Genomic DNA, 18,914 nt, shown 5'->3' with positions numbered 1-18,914 from the left:
TGGTTCTTCGTTACGATCTTCAATGGCCGGTTCTTGTCCAGATGCTTCATTGAGTACTTCGGGCTCAGCTGTACTAGTAGTTTCCACGCAAGCTTCTACGGGTACACCAGCTGTGTCCGAGCTCTCTACAGCATCTTCATAGGACTCCTCTGCCATTGACGTATTCGGAACCTTTGAGGAACGACCGATTTCCCATACAACAGCATTGTCTTCATCTTGAACAGTCCTCTGAGATGATTTTAAGTTTACATTTGAACCAGTATCTGATGCCTTTAAATCAGAACCTTCAATAAATGTAACATCTCGACCTGTTATAATCTGCCTAGGATTGCTAAGATCTGCAAAGCGATAGCCTTTAGTATCTTCGCAATAGCCGACGAAAATATATTGCTTTGCCTTAGCGTCCCATTTCTTTCTCTTTTCCTTTGGAATATGCACATAGGCCGTTGAACCAAACACTCTCAAATGATCCAACCTCTGTACTTTCCCTGTCCACAGTTCTTCCGGAATCTTTCCATTATTGGCGCTATGAGGCAGTCTGTTTTTGACGTATACAGCTGTGTTACAAGCTTCCGCCCAAAACTTCTTATTTAAGCCTTTATCCATAAGCATGGTCCGTGCCATCTCTGTAATCGAACGCAGGGACCTCTCCGCGACTCCGTTCTGTTCTGCCGTGTAGGGAACTGTCAACTGGTGCCTTATTCCCTTGCTGGAAAGAAATGCATTAAAATCTTTATTAATAAACTCGGTCCCATTGTCCGTCCTCAGTCGTTTGACTGTCAAACCTGTCTCATTCTCCACATGCGTCACAAAATCCTTAAAGAAACTCAAAGTTTGTGACTTTTCCTTAAGGAAATAAACAAACATTTTCCTAGTGAAATCATCCACAATGATGAACATGTAATGAGCACCTCCGTAAGAACGTTCCGACATTGGTCCGCACAAATCGGCATGTAATAAGCCAAGTTTGTCATCTGCTCGTCCTGCTTCACCCTTTGGAAAAGGTAATCTATGTGCCTTACCTCTTATACAAGCGACACAAGGTTCCATTACGCTTTTACCTCCAAGTTCGATCTGTGTAAGCTTCCGTAAATCGCTCAGATTCACATGACAAAGCCTCCGATGCCAAAGCGCCAACGAGTCCTCAACTTGAACTGTAGCCAAAGCCCCTTCTATAACAGGAAAACAGTCATCCAACTTATAGATACCTGAGACTTCACTAGCAGTCACCACAAGTTTACTCGTAATTTGGCCTATCGACCGGTGAAACATCCTACAACCATCAGAATCAAATATCAACTTCCACCCATTCTGCACCAACTTCGATATCGATAAAAGATTAACTTTCAAGTCGGGTACATAATAACAATCTTTTATAGGTAACAAAACTCCTTTTAAACTTACCATAATGTCACCCTTACCCTCACTTGACATTTTGTCATCATTCGCACATGTCACAACATTCTTATCAGTTATCATAAAGTCTCTAAACCAGTGCTTCTGAAAACTCATGTGGTTCGATGCACCGCTGTCCAGATAAAACGACGAGGGGCTGAAGGAATCGTGTACCGATAGTGAACAGTGTAAAGCAACTTTCTTCGACTTTGAAGAAACCGTTGATACGCCTTCGCTATCCATTTCCTTCACCAGCTTCGGGCAATCTGACTTCTTGTGACCCTTCTTGCCACATCTAAAGCACTTGAGCTTTAATACTGAATGTTGACCTTGTTTCTTTGCTACTAACGCCGAATTCGCAACTGATGAATCATTCGAAGAACTCTGGCCGGAATCCTCTTGTAACAGCTTCTGACGGACATTTTCAGAGGTAAGCTTCATACCTGAGTGTTCTAATGCCATCCGCAATGGTCTATACTCATCAGGTAGACCTCTCAATAGTACTACGGCTATCAAATCGTCATCAAAGCTCTGATTAATCTCTTTCAGCTTTTGAGCGTGGCTCATCACGGATGCAACGTATTCATGCATAGACTTGTGATTTTCTAGCTTTTCATCCAAGAGATTATTCATTAAAGATATCCGCCGGTTAATACCTTTATCTTCGAATATAGCTGCCAACGCGTCCCACACCTCCTTAGCGTAAGATAGATTTTGCACATACGGATACAGATGCGGCTCCAGATGTAGACATATTAACGTGAAAGCCTCCTGATCCTTCTCTATTTCCGCAGAATCTTCTTTATTCGGTAGTGTTGACGTGTACTTGAAACATTTTTCGCGAACGAGTAGCATTTTAATTGCGAATTTCCATGACGTATAATCTTCTAATCCGTTTAATTTGGTGACAGAAAATTTTGTAAACTGGGACATGACCTGAAGAATAATAAGTCGCAGTGGAATTTAGAGGAATATATTCGATTCGTAAAACACAGATGATTGACGGTTGATTGTACAGACATTACAACAACAACGGTTTCATAGCAACCTACCAACAAAAAGCCTTTAGGTGGTTACAATAATAATATATACTGTAGCAAAATTGCTACATATGTATCGACATCTGTCGGTTTATTTTTGAACTTCTCCAGTGGCTAGCAGCTTGCTTGCTCAGTTCTCTTTCTGTTGTCTCTCTATGCGGTTTCATAATTCAGGCGTTGATGATTAGATGGCGCTGTATCACATTGGTCGTTGATGAGTTTGTTTTACCTTTTGGCCTATTTTGAATGTGATTTATGGCAGGCTGAAAATAGAATTTGAATTTTTAAGGGAGGATGATTTTGAATAAAAAAAATTGGAAGGTTTTCGAAAGATGGAATTGAGGTTATTGTTTTGGGAAAAAACGTCAGAGAGAAGGATTTTGGGGAGAAGAGCGAAGTCAAAGTTCGAAGTTAAATGCTCTTATTTTGTTGTTTGTGTAGTACTGTAAGCTTGCACTGTGTGTGTGTGTGTTGTGTACTAATACTAGCTTGCATACCAAATTTCTACTTTCTAGGACTTCAGGAAGTAAGTACTCTAAGAGTTTTGATGAACGAAATCGGGGCTTTTTAGATATCAATAAAATCTAAATATTGAAATTTTCTATGGTTACTATTAACATCATATCTCGAGAATTTTGTTTATCTGGTATAATTTCCCGACTTCCCAACACCCGCCTGAAATAAGTGGTAGATCTGTAGTTTTTCTCTGTCTAGGTATGTCACAAAATATATTAGAGGAAAAACAGACTACTAACAAATACGAAACAAATCACAATTCAATTACTTATGTTCTATGCGTCCTCTAAAACTTTCATGCTTTGCTTTTCACAGAAAAAAAGCGAGAGGTGTTATCTCACAGAAACTAAAAGAAAAACATCGGAAATGTAGAAGCTATTCGATGCAATCGCGTTAGTGCTATCAATCTACACAATTGAAATTCCGCGACACTATTCCACATTGCTTTTTTGATAACAAGTGACATTGCATCCACGTTATCCACCACATGTGTTAGTTTCAGTTTCAGTATCGTAACTAGGTATAGGGTAGTAGGATCAATTACAGGACATATAACACACGAAACAAACACCTACATAATATAGGTAAAACCCTAATCCTAAGGACGCTGGCGCAGCGTTGGGACTCGCCCCTAGTCAAGCGGTACGTGCAGCTACACTCACCTGTTGCTGTGCTGCCGCGAAACTTATAAATATTATGTAATGTTTTGTTTTGTTTGTTTTGTCCAATTGTTTGTTTTGTCTAATTAACTGTAATACTAACTCTAGATACATAAGTCATTGTTACCTAACCCTATGGACGTCAAGTTCGAAATAAATATTTCAATTCAATTCAATTCAAAAACGGACAGCCCCATGTGCAGAGCGTACACGGAAGAAGAGGAAACAGCGAAACATATTCTCCTAGACTGTAAACAGGTAGAAGTATACAGGAACAAATACCTAAGGACTCCTGCAACCTGAAGACACTGATAGGTTTCGTGGAGGATCTGGGGTTGGTAGAGGGCGTTTTCACGCAAAATAGGCACAAAGGTTGTCGATTGGCGGAAAATAACCAGCATAACTAACTAACTAGGTATAGGGTTAGGGTTGCCATACGTCCCGTATATACGGGACAACGGGTTACCGTATTTAAGTATCGCGTCCCGTATTTATTCCTGTCCCATTTTTGTCCCGTATATCAATACCGCTGTCGAAGCTACAGAAATAAATGGTCACAGTCATCTCTGTTAAACCAGTTTCTTTACAACACAGTGACATAACATCAAATACAAGTTATGATAATAAAACTTTTTTTTAATACTACGTCGGTGGCAAACAAGCATACGGCCCGCCTGATTGTAAGCAGTCTCAGGAACACAACACTATGAGGATGGTCTAGTGTTATTTGGCTGCGGTTTAAAACTGGATCAATTTGAATCCTGAGTTTTGACTTTCGCTTGATAGAAAAAAAAACGAACGTCATACATAGGTTACGGAGACTGCATACCGTCAGGCAGGCCGTATGCTTGTTTGCCACCGACGTAGTATAAAAAAATGCATTTTAAAAATGTGTAACAAATTATGCTAAAAATATGAAAATTGCTCCTAAAAATTGGGAATATCATGTTTGAGGGAACGTATCAATTATTCATTATTTACTTAAACGTACAAACAATTAAAATAAAATAAAATAAAAATCATAGCGGTGGTCCTGGGCACTCACTCCCATTTCGCTTACCCTTACGGTCAGTGAGACTGACAGAAGAACACAAACTTGCTGGGCCTTAAGGTATCATAATATTCATAATAAAGGTACAAGTCGAATTTACCTCTACTTACTAAATATATTAAGAGCAATTCCTAGCTGAGCAACTTTTCAAATCTCGAATTTTTGAAGCTATGTTTCTGTCGCGCTGCGGTGGGCGGGAGCGGGAGCTATCTAAGTGTGAGTGCGCGCACACAGACGCGAGACTCGTGCGCTCGCTCATTGCGCGCCGTTCCGTCGACATCGCCCGCGAGCCGGACGGAATTTATCCTGCGCTGCCCGACCGACGCAAGTTGTTTTTGTTGTTATCACATAATATTGTTTTTCATTTTTATATTATACTGTATCTATTAATTACTATATAAGTAAGAGAAAAAAAAGAATGATGTCCCTGCTTCGGTCGTCGTCGTACAGTCAAGTGCAAAAATATGTATCGAAAGAATCGTCTCATAAATATGGTACTACGCTCTTATTACACTGGAATAAGATGCAACGGGACATATTTTTGAGTAAGATGTGTACACCCATATTTTTACACTTGACTGTACCTATCCGTATCAGTAAGTTGGGAGTGATCATGGTGTTTTGTGAAATTTTGTAAGTAGGTATAAATATATGTTTAAACTACAATCTATTTAACTTATAGTACGATGGGGCTAAACTTGACTTTGATGACAATGACAATCTGGGTAATGCCGGACAATTTTGGGACCAATTGAGAGAACTCGTGAAAAAAATTTTTTCGAGATCTCAGCACGTGACAGATTCTTGAAGTAAGGAGCGAATCGTTAAATAATAACCGTAGATTCGGCCTGAATTTTGGTAATCTTCAATATTAGAACGGTTAGGGTAACGAGTGTTTTGCCATCAAGGGAGAACATCGAATGGTGAAAAAAAGTTGCTTCTAATGGAAAGAGAATATATAAGGTATCACAAAGAAATAGGTCCGGTGTCTACCCTTATCCATTGTATATAAATTACATTACAGCCACCAATAATTACAAACTTAAAAGTTGTCAACGAAAGTGTTTTTTTTCGTATTTTTGTATCCGATCTGAAGGTCGCCAAAAAAATAAGAATCAAATTTAAAAATCAAAAAGACTAAGTAGTTCTTTAAAAAGGTCAAGGTCACTACGAGCCCATCTTGAAGTATGGAAAATAAGTAAAATTGCGATTTTATTGGTTTAATTTTGCAATTATGTATATAATATATAGTTGATATATAATCTTTTTTTTATAAAATGTAAGGATCGTATGTAAAGAGTAAAGTATATATATAGGAAAAGAGAGCCCTCTTGAAGCATTTTAAGGAAACTAATTTCGAAGCCCTATCTCTATTTTGTATCCGAAACTAGCTATGTATGTATGCGTGCACATCTACATATGCATCCGTATGTGTAGGTACTTTATGGCGAAAAATTGCTCATTTGCTATCTATTTTACTCGATTTTGTTATAAAATTCAACATGTATCATCATCCCTATACAATATAAATACTCTTTATTACACACCTCAATAAAAGAAAACAATACAAAAGAAAACAGAAACATAAGCACAGGTAAACAGCATGCGGTCTTATCGCTAAAAAGCGATCTCTTTCAGGCAACCTTTGGGTTGCGGAAATTAAAAAAATTACATTGTCAGTAAGTGTACATACACATACAACTGGATGGTACTGGATAAAAATAATGGTACGAAAGTGTGATCAAGAAAACAATAAATGTGATAATGAAGTAGGTCAGTAGGTAAATTGAAGAAAATTTAAAGTTTGACAATCACTGCTGTTTTAAATAGGTAAAGATGGGATTGTTTCTTTCCGATCTTTACCTGGATGGGTCACGATCGGATATCGGTCTACAGCAGTGCTAGGTTTGTTAACACAATTACAAAAACAAACATAGTTTCATCACAATACGCAAAATAAATTACAGGGCGAATTCAAATTCGCGAAATTTACCTTGCTCTCTGTGATTGCGCATAGCACAAACTCCCTAAGCAACGCGGGGACACTGGCAGTCGAGGCGCAATGAAATGATGTCTTACACAATGTTGCCACCATTAAAAATAAAGCCAAATTAGGGAGAAATGAATGTCCTACGTTCTTCACCCGCATCCGGTATTTACCCAACATACCTTAATCGTTGAACCGCCGCATTTCAAAATGGCCCTTATTTTGATATCGGCTAGCCGTAATGTAATACGGCGGATTATACAATACGACTGCGATACTTATAAGCAGGGATCGGAACCGGTTTTTTGCAAAAACATCGAAATAACCATATATTTCGGTTTATTTTCTACTCAAAATGTAGGACTCAGTTGTGTTTTTAGATAACGACTTCGTATTATTAGATTGCCCGATTAGGAATGAAATAATTAACAAAGAACGAAAAAATACCGTTTTCGTTCCCATAGGTACAAAAAATACCGGTTTCCGATCCCTGCTTATAAGTATATAAATCCCCTCGTCAATGTAATTGCATTAAATTTGCCATCTAGTGGCAAACATCAAAGTAGTTATCTTTTACTTGTGACGCACAAGTGTGCGCAATGTAAAATACAAAGTATATTTCTTAAAAAAATTACCTTGTTTATTGTGATTATACTTAGTAAAAGAACATGTGATTATTAAATTATAATACGAAAAGTGGTCAAATCGCAAAATGCTGTCGTTTTATTTAAAATAATGAAATAATTAGACCGGTTACGAAAGTACCGGGAAATCCTGGTTCTTTAAAACAGTACCGGTTCTGCAATCCCTAATAAGGATGTTATGCCCATCACTATTTCTTCTGTGTACGTATATTTAGAAACTGTCTCCGCCTCCAATTCGTGCGATAAGGACAACTGCAGCCCGGACTGAAATTCACATGCAAAAAACTCAAAAATCGAGGTTTCGCTCTCGACTGTTTCCTCCTCCAAAACGCAATCAATCTTTATGAAATTTTGGAAACTGTAAGAGGAAGAAATAATCTATGCCGCTATGTTTTGATTTTTTGGATATTTTTTGTCATATTTGTATACTGTGCCTTTTTTTACAGCCAATTCAATTGAGCCGTTTTTGCGATTTTCGAGGCGCTGTATCTTTCTTCAAAATAAAATAATCCAAAAAAGCAAAACATAGCGGCACAGATATTGATGATATTGATCTTATTTGAAAAAATCACTGCTCTAGGTTAAAAATCCAGGGAGGAATCAGTCGAGAGCGTTTGTATGGAAAAATCGCAACTAGGAATTCCTCTTAAATACACTCGTAAATCCTATTGTCGACGACACTCGACAGTTCATCTCTTTTATTTATTGCGCACGTTCGATTCAATTTCGTGAAGTAATTTGTGAAAATATTTAGATATTTCAGTACCCCTAGTGTAAATTTATTCGATTTATTTGATTTTCTAAAACGTCCCGCTTGGCGCGCTGTTTAGACCAATAGTGGGACCGGATTTTTGCCCTATAAGTTTCGATAATTCTAAAGAGTGAAAAGTGATGTGTATCTGGTATGGGACATATTTTTAAGCATATTTGTAATATATGAAGAAAATTTAGAACGAGCGTTAGATATAAATAAGGTATTTATGTATTTTTATTGATGAATTTTGAATATTGAATTAAAGTACAAAATTTAAGCATCGTCTTTTATAATATGTATGAGGCTTTATGCTATCAAATTTTTAGAAAAAAAATCAACGTGCTACTTTGTCAAACTCAAATTAGCTTATTATTTTGTCAATATTGAATTAAAGTTTGAAAAATCCACAATATCATATCTAAATTCTTAAGTTAATAGGCAAGGCAAAAAATTAGAAGAATAGGATATGTGCTTTACAATTAATGTGCGTTTTTTGTCCTGTAAGATCTAATATTGAATTAAAGTCCGTAGAGATAAGTCTATTACTATAAAATAATATATGCAGCCATTTTATGGAAAGGTAGAAACATCTGTGTGTAGCTTGCATTGTAATAGTAAAATCAACTTAAAAAGGCGCGAAATTCATAACCACGCCGCGCTGGTCGGTCAACATGTCGGCTCGGCGCGCGGGAGCCTATCGTAGCCGACCTAGTGAGCGATAGATACCTCGCCCCGCCCGCGCCCCCCGCTCAGCTCCGCAAGCGCTGTTTGTCTTTTCTTTCAAATCATTCATTTGTTTGTTTATCGTGCACATAAATTAGATGCGGACATTACATGAATTTAATTATAGAATAAAAGTTATTATGACTTCAAAATGAGTGAATAATGTTTGATATGTGTACTGTACTGACTTAGTAACAGAGAAATAACGAGGAATTGAGCAGCTAATAACTGAGAGCAAATAATCTTTCTTGGTGATGGGAAAGTTAAATATTTCTACGGGAAGGAGGAACTACGTTTCCATAAAAAGTGTAGATTATACATCGAGTCGAAGGCTATACCGGCGTACAAAAGACTAATGGAGGTGGCATCAGAGGGCTTACCGCGAACCACGTTCGACGTGTTGCCTCCCTGTCATACTTACGTACGAATTTACAAGTGCGACAGAGAGGTAACACGTCGAACGTGGTTCGCGATAGGCCCTCAAATATACAGCCAAGTGACGATGATGAAAATTACATTTTCAAAACTTTTGTCTTTTGTTACCATTGTGTCAGCCGCCTGTACTTACTTTCAACATATATTAGTAGTTTATGTTACTGCTACATAATAAAAGGCATTAAAATACACGAGTGTGGGCTTAGGAAACGAACGAAGTGAGTTTCTTAAAAAGATCACACGAGTGTTTTAATGCCTAATTATCTTATACCTTTAAACGAGCAATTCTTGTATATATATATTTCCGGGATCTCGGAAACGGCTCTAACGATTTTGCTGAAATTTGGTATATGGGAGTTTTTGGGGGTAAACAATCGATCTAGATTAGTCTTATGTTTGGGAAAACGCGTGTTTTCGAGTTTTCATGCGTTTTTCTTTCGACGCAGAATATGGTCGCTAATTTCGTTTTGCCGGCCACTGTCCGTCTGGTCCAGCGGGTTAAGACGCGGACTGCTAAACGAGTGTTACGGGTTCGAATCTCGCCTGGTGACTAACTTTTGTTTTTTTTATATGTTCAATTTTATATATAATTTTTTAATTTTTATTGTTTTAGACAAGTTTAATTTAGTAAAAGAATGTAGTTGAGATTATCACCTATACACCACCATATTACAATAAATAGTTAGTTATAACCGAGCAAAGCTCGGTCGCCCAGGTACTGTATAGTTATTGCAGGTAGTTCGCAATCACATTTTTAGCACAGGCATTATAAGAGAGGTATGGGCATTGTAAATGTCATCTGGCTCTGTGTGGTAGGGCACAGCACAGCGGATGTCATTCCAGATCTAGAGCAGAACCCAACTGGGGAAGTACCTCCACCTTACAGAAAATCGCAGCCAAATAACACTAGACCCTACTCATAGTGTTGTGTTCCTGCCGGTGAGTAAGGTTGCCAGAGCTCAACGAGGGGTGGGAGGGTGTTAGGGTCGGCAACGCGCATGTAACTCCTCTGGAGTTGCAGGCGTACATAGGCTACGGATACTGCTTACCATCAGGCAGGCCGTATGCTTGTTTGCCACCGACGTAGTATAAAAAAAAATAAAAAAAAAACAATTAAAATATTTCATACGACATGTGCTAATTATTTGTCTCAGTGTAAACAAAAATATATCATAATTATGATATCAATTTTCAAATTCAAAATGGCGGACATGTTTTATAATTTATTTTAAGAAATTATGAGTAGTTTAAGACTTTAAAAAGCAAGAAATTGTTTCTTGCTTCTGTTTGTATATGTATCATGTTACATGTAGTATTTGATGTTTTCATTATTTTTGAAAGTCCTCAGGGTGCCGATTACGAAAATGACATCCATTATGGAACCCAAGATGGCGGACATTCATTTTTCTAAAAAATCGGTATGGGTGTCGACTCCGAGGTTCTTCGAGGTTCCGATTACGAAAATGACGTTCATTTTGCAATCCAAGATGGCGAACATTATTTTTTCTTAAAAATCGATATGGGTGTCATCTCCGAGGTTCCTCGGGGATCCGATTATGAAAATGACGTTCATTTTGAAATCCAAGATGGCGGAAATTATTTTTTCTTAAGTCGATATGGGTGTCATATCCGAGGTTCCTCGGGATTCCGATTACGAAAATGACGTCTATTTTGAAATCCAAGATGGAGGACATTAATTTTTCTTAAAAATCGATATGGGTGTCATCTCCGAGGTTCCTCGGGGTTCCGATTACGAAAATGACGTTCATTTTGAAATCCAAGATGGCGGACATTAATTTTTCTTAAAAATCGATATGGGTGTCATCTCCGAGGTTCCTCGGGGATCCGATTACGAAAATGACGTTCATTTTGAAATCCAAGATGGCGAAAATTATTTTTTCTTAAAAGTCGATATGGGTGTCATATCCGAGGTTCCTCGGGATTCCGATTACGAAAATGACGTCTATTTTTTTAATCCAAGATGGAGGACATTAATTTTTCTTAAAAATCGATATGGGTGTCATCTCCGAGGTTCCTCGGGGTTCCGATTACGAAAATGACGTTCATTTTGAAATCCAAGATGGCGGACATTAATTTTTCTTAAAAATCGATATGGGTGTCATCTCCGAGGTTCCTCGGGGATCCGATTACGAAAATGACGTTCATTTTGAAATCCAAGATGGCGAAAATTATTTTTTCTTAAAAGTCGATATGGGTGTCATATCCGAGGTTCCTCGGGATTCCGATTACGAAAATGACATCCATTATGGAACCCAAGATGGCGGACATTCATTTTTCTTAAAAATCGGTATGGGTGTCGACTCCGAGGTTCTTCGAGGTTCCGATTACGAAAATGACGTTCATTTTGCAATCCAAGATGGCGAACATTATTTTTTCTTAAAAATCGATATGGGTGTCATCTCCGAGGTTCCTCGGGGATCCGATTATGAAAATGACGTTCATTTTGAAATCCAAGATGGCGGAAATTATTTTTTCTTAAGTCGATATGGGTGTCATATCCGAGGTTCCTCGGGATTCCGACTACGAAAATGACGTCTATTTTGAAATCCAAGATGGAGGACATTAATTTTTCTTAAAAATCGATATGGGTGTCATCTCCGAGGTTCCTCGGGGTTCCGATTACGAAAATGACGTTCATTTTGAAATCCAAGATGGCGGACATTAATTTTTCTTAAAAATCGATATGGGTGTCATCTCCGAGGTTCCTCGGGGATCCGATTACGAAAATGACGTTCATTTTGAAATCCAAGATGGCGAAAATTATTTTTTCTTAAAAGTCGATATGGGTGTCATATCCGAGGTTCCTCGGGATTCCGATTACGAAAATGACGTCTATTTTGAAATCCAAGATGGAGGACATTAATTTTTCTTAAAAATCGATATGGGTGTCATCTCCGAGGTTCCTCGGGGTTCCGATTACGAAAATGACGTTCATTTTGAAATCCAAGATGGCGGACATTAATTTTTCTTAAAAATCGATATGGGTGTCATCTCCGAGGTTCCTCGGGGATCCGATTACGAAAATGACGTTCATTTTGAAATCCAAGATGGCGAAAATTATTTTTTCTTAAAAGTCGATATGGGTGTCATATCCGAGGTTCCTCGGGATTCCGATTACGAAAATGACGTCTATTTTGAAATCCAAGATGGCGGACATTATTTTTTCTTAAAAATCGATATGGGTGTCATCTCCGAGGTTCCTCGGGGTTCCAATTACAAAAATGACGTCAATTTTGGCGGTTCTTGTTGGTGCAGATTTCAAAAATAGAGACCATTTTAGAATTAAAGGTGGTTGATATCAAAAAGTAGCCCATTTCAAAAAGTAGCGTCCGCCATATTTATTTTCAAAATAAATGCCATTTTTGAAATCCACACCCCTAAAAACCCAGAAAACAACACCCATGACGACTTTTTCAAAAAAGTGACGTCCGCCATCTTTATTTCCAAAATGGACGTCATTTGTAAAATTAGTACACATACATCATACAACATGAAAACTAAAAACATTTCCATCCTCTTTTGGGCAGTTGTGTAAGTCTGTGATAACCCTAGGTACGTACGGAGACCTTGAGCGGTGTCGGCATTTACGCAAACATCAAAGGCGTCGGCCCACTGTTACTTTTTACACTGTGCTTTTACTGTGTAAACGAAAACGTCACATGATATATCAAAAGAAAAGTTATTTTATCTTATACCTTTAAACGAGCAATTCTTGTATATATATATATATATATATATATATTTATATTTCTGTGATCTCGGAAACGGCTCTAACGATTTCGCTGAAATTTGGTATATAGGGGTTTTTGGGGGTATACAATCTATCTAGATTAGTCTTATGTTTGGGAAAACGCGTGTTTTTGATTTTTCATGCGTTTTTCTTTTGACGCAGAATATGGTGACTAATTTCGTGTTGCCGGCCACTGTCCGTCTGGTCCAGCGGGTTAAGACGCGGACTGCTAAACGAGTGTTATGGGTTCGAATCTCGCCCGGTGACTAACTTTTGGTTTTTTTTTTTATATGTTCAAGTTTATATATAATTTTTTAATTTTTATTGTTTTACACAAGTTTAATTTAGTAAAAAAATGACCTATGTAATAAGAGAAATCGACAATAGATGGCGTTACTCTGTGACAAGTGCTGTAAGGTTAAAATCGATTGTAAATAATAATAATTGTCAGTTCACATTTTACTTTTTAAGTTTATGTAGATTATCACCACCATATTACAATAAATAGTTATAACCGAGCAAAGCTCGGTCGCCCAGGTACTATATTACTAACTGTACTAGGTTGCCTTTTTAACAAGTTGGTCCAGTCCATGGTTGCCTACATTTTATATAAAAATCGGTTAATCTAGGCGACCATTAACTGGACCAACTTTTTTAATACGGCAACTTTCAAATAAGCTTTCATTTGATATATCATACGATGAAATAACAAACAAAAAAACTATCCGTACGCAATCTTACAAGGCAAATGTATCACTGTGAATTTTGTCTTACATTTATTTCTTATCAGAAATAAATAACATGAGGGTGCATATACCTTATAACGTATCTCTATATAACTATCGGTTATCAATATTAGCATTAGCGGTTAACAACAACATTCCCCTTAAAACAAATAACTATCGCGAGGAAAATACCAAGTCCAAACATCTGAAAAAAATCGGGAAAGAAAAGCTGCAACTGGCTTTTAAAATGGTACAAGGAAGAGTGGTCACCTGTATGAGAATGTGTTTTTTTTGTCTCTATTTGACCCAATGGTTGACTGGTAGAGAATGCCTTTTGGCATTAAGTCCGCCATTTGTGTTTTTTTTTGTTTGTGCAATAAAGTTTAAATAAATAAATAATATTCATGTAACGCGATAACGAATTCTACGTGAACGAAACCGCGGGCAATACCTATTATAGTAACAACAAAATAACAATTTTCTATTGCTATTAATTTAAAACACGCTTTAGGAATTTTTTTGATGGACCGTAGACGCAGTCAAGGGCACCCCGCTCCCCACTACCGTTGTTCGCTGCCTCCTGCCACAGCGCGCGGCGCGCGCAAACTTGCCGCGCGTTTGAAACGTAACGTATTTATATAAGCAAGGAATGCATACATATCAGTAATGAGTGTCGCCGTGATTTTATATTTCTAAATTTTTGTTTAGTAACTGAGATCAATGTTGATGATCGATTATTATTAACTCTACAAACTTTAATTCAATATCAGCTATACTGCTTAACCTGAAATCAATATCTAGACAAGCACATTGTCTACATGTCTAACTTTTTACTAGAATACTAAGTTGATCGATAATATCGTAATTTTGCAATATCAGCAACTCTAATTCTATATTTACAAAATAACTCGTGTTTTTACGTTTACCAGAAAGCAGCTGTTCCAGATTTCTAAAAACTGAAAATTGTACATAAATTGAAGTGTTATTCGATATGCTAAAGTTTTCTGTAACTTTAATTCTATATTTACTTAGTTATTAGCAAAAATTAAAATATTTAAATATAACCGAAAGCTCAACCTTAAAATTTCTAACTTTTTACCAAAGTATTATTTAACATACTCCCAATGACATATCAAAAAAGAAAAAACTTTAATATTATCGAAACCCATTTTTGTTCAACCGCTGGTCTAACTAGCATAATGTACCTTTCTTAGGTACAGCTCTATATTGACATCTTTGTGTATTTGTGTGTTCCTGTACTATGGTTTATTAATGTACGTGTATGAGTATGTGGGGCTGGTATGTAGAAATAGTGTAGGTAAGAATGTACTTTGTAATGTGTGTATTATGTTTTGTCTTTACATACAGATAAAAGAAAAAAAGAAGATTACATTCAATAAATATAAAAATAATAAAATGAAAATAATTTATCAAAACCAAAAAAATTATAAATAATAAATATATATATAAATATAATATTTGAAGCTACAACTTATTTTGTATATTTAATAGATGTGTACGGACTAAACGCTTATATTTTAAGAACGTTAAAGGTTCTCGCAAGGGGGGAGGTAGGTCATTCCAGACTTTACTAGCGGCAAATTTGAAACTCCCCCTGAAGGACGCAGTTTTATGCGGTGGCATTATCAGTTTCGTGCATTTTCTCAGCGTCCTTGAGCGCGTATCCTTTACCCATTTTATTTTATCAAACAGATAGCGGGGTTATATATATATATATATATATATCTGTGATCTCGGAAACGGCTCTAACGATTTCCCTGAAATTTGGTATATAGGGCTTTTTGGGGGTATACAATCTATCTAGATTAGTCTTATGTTTGGGAAAACGCGTGTTTTCGAGTTTTCATGCGTTTTTCTTACGACGCAGAATATGGTCGCTAATTTCGTGTTGCCGGCCACTGTCCGTCTGGTCCAGCGGGTTAAGACGCGGACTGCTAAACGAGTGTTACGGGTTCGACTCTCGCCCGATGACTAACTTTTGTTTTTTTTTTTATATATGTTCAAGTTTATATATAATTTTTTAATTTTTATTGTTTTAGACAAGTTTAATTTAGTAAAAAAATGTAGTTAAGATTATCACCTATACACCACCATATTACAATAAATAGTTATAACCGAGCAAAGCTCGGTCGCCCAGGTACTTTATATATTATATATATCGTTGTCTAAGTACCCTCAACACAAGCCTTATTGAGCTTACTGTGGGACTTAGTCAATTTGTGTAATAATGTCCTATAATATTTATTTATTAATATTTATTATGTAATACGATTTGACTTGTTAAATGTATTTCAATTTTGGTTGTATGTGATTACAGGTGTCAAATCAAACCAACAATACTATTAAAGACATTGTTTCTGCCGACATGCTCGATGAAGACACACGACTAGTACTCATCAATGCCATCTACTTCCACGTAAGAAAATATTCAATTACATACCTACTTGTTTTTTACTAATAGAACGCTATTTATAAGCTATTCTTACCTCATTATCTGCAATTGAATCTTAGTTACTTACTTCACTGGCTCAGTGACCCAAACAGGATCTTGGCCTCTGACACAAGAGAGCGCCACTCTGCCCTATTCTGCGCCACTTCACGCCAGTTGGGTATTCCGAGACTTATTCCGTAATATTTGAATCTACGAACATTAAATTCAAACAAAGCAAATGTCCCAGTACAATGTTCCAATAGTTACCCCCTCCAGTCATAATTTCAAGCAAGAGAGGTGACGAAGCTATCAACTATTGCATTTAAACTGTTGACAGCGATTACCTTAGTAAAATAGTAAGTAAGCTTATACACAATGCGTATTTATTGATCCAAAGTGTATTTCCAAATTATTTAACGTAAATATTATTTACAACGTTGGAATCCATTTCAGGCTTTCTGGGAGTATCAATTTGACGCCGACGATACATACACCAGAGTATTTCATGTCAATAAATCGACGAAAATCGATATTAAACAGATGAGTTTGATGGGGAAACCTTTTAATTACAAACACAGTCCCGAGTTAAAGGCCAAAGTAAGTTTAAATCATAATTTTATACTTCATTAAATTGTCAAAAATGTGGAGTAGGTATTTTTGTAATACTACTGACATATTCTACAAATTTCAACGCTTCTCCTGACTTTCTTTTACAATTCTGTACCCCTAGTGTAAATAAATTCGATTTCCAAACGTGACGTACGCGTTTGCGTTTAGTCTCATTTTGTATTGGATTTCGAAAGAGCGCGCCCCGCGGGACGTTTTGGAAACTCAAAATCCTATACAAAATGAGACTTAACGCAAACGCGTTCGTCACGTTATGATGTCGATCAAAGTTACACTAGGGGTACTGATGTGTTTATTGTAAGCTAGGTACTCCAATCGATTTCAGTTGTAATATTGTTCATGAATCAATAAATTAAAAAATATATAACTGACAAATGAATGTTTTTCCCAAAATTGGTTCCACGTCCAATACTGAGGTCTTTTTCCGTAGTGTAAGGCGATAATTAGCCTTTTTTAGGGACTAAGACTCCTCCGTAAAAATAATGTTCAGTACCCCTAGTGTAAATGTATTCGATAGCGAAACGTGACGAACGGTATGGGATTTTGAGTTTCCAAAACGTCCCGCTTGGCGCGCTGTTTCTAAATCCCATACAAAATGAGACTTAACGCAAACGCGTACGTCACGTTTCGCTATCGAATAAATTTACACTAGGGGCTCTGAAATCAAACTGTGTTGTTTTTTACTGGGTCAAAATAAGACGAACTGATAAGTATATGAGTGTAAACAATTGATACTCTAATTTATTCCAACAAATTACCCGGCAAGCTCGGTCGAATTTAACCTTCCCATACAAACGGAGTTTCGTTCTCATATTAATACTACGCGTTGGAATGTAATGAAACTTTGCACATATAATGAATAAGGTATATCTAGTCCTGTAATTAGTTTATATAGCTCCAGATTATAAAATAAACGAAATAGAGCTACTACAAGTTCAATTTAAATTTCAATATTTATTTGCAACCAAAGTAGATTACAGTAGACAAATGTAACTTAATGCTAGGTACATGCATATCTACTAGGACCCGGATAGGGCTTAGCAAAATACAGAATATTCCTAATCTAGATTTCATACATACATCATTCATTTATATTTTTAGGTAAACTAAAATTATTCGTTAAAACTCAAATAAATCAAAATGAATGACGCACAATTCACTACAATTACGGTAATAATAATAGTAAAACATTGTAAAAAATAAATTAGTAAAACATCTGTATAAAGCATTGGTAAAATTGTCAAAGTAATAAGAAAATTAACAATACGGGTACTTATTCAAATTTGGATGGGAAGTGAACATAATATTATATCATTATGACTAGGACTGTTTATATTTTAATGTCAAGATGAATTTAAGAGTTCAAGTATTGATTAACTGTATAAAAAGCATTTTCGATTAGGTAATTTTTTAAAGTTTTCATAAATTTGTTATAATTTTCTTCCGATTTTAGTTCTTCTGGTTTTATTGTAAATTCGTATGAATAACTTAATTTCGCTTAAATTCGCTGCATTTTTAACTAATTACGGGACTAGATATACTAGGTATACCTTATCCTATTGTAAGTACAAAGTTTTAGAGAAATCTAGCTAGTCGTTTTAAAATTTTGACGACCGGTCTGGCCTAGTGGGTAGTGACCTTGCCTATGAAACCGATGGTCCTGGGTTCGAATCCCGGTAAGGGCATTTATTTGTGTGATGAGCACAGATATTTGTTCTTGTCATGGATGTTTATATGCATTTAAGTATTTATATATTTGTCTGAGTACCCACAACACAAGCCTTCTTGGCTTACGGTGGGACTTAGTCAATTTGTGTAAGAATGTTCCTATATTTTTTTTATGAGAGCGTAACTACGTTTCTATGGAGAACGGAGCTTGCCTGGGACCCTTAAGTATCTCTTTCTATTACAGATACTGCAGATGTTCTACGTTGGAGGTGAAGCTAGTATGGTGATAGTTCTGCCAGATGAAATCGAGGGTCTGAGTGCTGTGATGAAACAACTGGCAACCGGGTATGATCTGATGGCAGAGATCAAAAGTCTACAAAAAAAACACCTTCAAGTAATCATACCTAAGTTTAAAATAGAATCGGAGATCAATCTGAAGGAACTGTTACCTAAGGTATATATTTGATTATTTCTTTTCTAAAAAGCA

The 18,914-nt window shown here is 36.6% G+C and overlaps 1 protein-coding gene across 1 annotated transcript in view; it reads left to right on the top strand.

Moving 5' to 3' along the window:
* LOC133526297 (serine protease inhibitor 3/4-like) overlaps positions 1-18,914 on the top strand; it is a 44,455-nt gene that overhangs the window by 13,676 nt on the left and 11,865 nt on the right. Inside the window, exons 4-6 of the mRNA XM_061862851.1 lie at positions 16,019-16,117; positions 16,586-16,729; positions 18,672-18,881. Coding sequence (XP_061718835.1) covers positions 16,019-16,117; positions 16,586-16,729; positions 18,672-18,881 — 453 coding nt within the window. The remainder of the gene's footprint in view (positions 1-16,018; positions 16,118-16,585; positions 16,730-18,671; positions 18,882-18,914) is intronic.

This window comes from Cydia pomonella, chromosome 16, assembly GCF_033807575.1.
Source record: "Cydia pomonella isolate Wapato2018A chromosome 16, ilCydPomo1, whole genome shotgun sequence".
In the NCBI taxonomy this organism is placed as follows: domain Eukaryota; kingdom Metazoa; phylum Arthropoda; class Insecta; order Lepidoptera; family Tortricidae; genus Cydia; species Cydia pomonella.
Note: the sequence above shows the minus strand (reverse complement) of the source record. Positions and strands in the feature narration are given on the sequence as shown.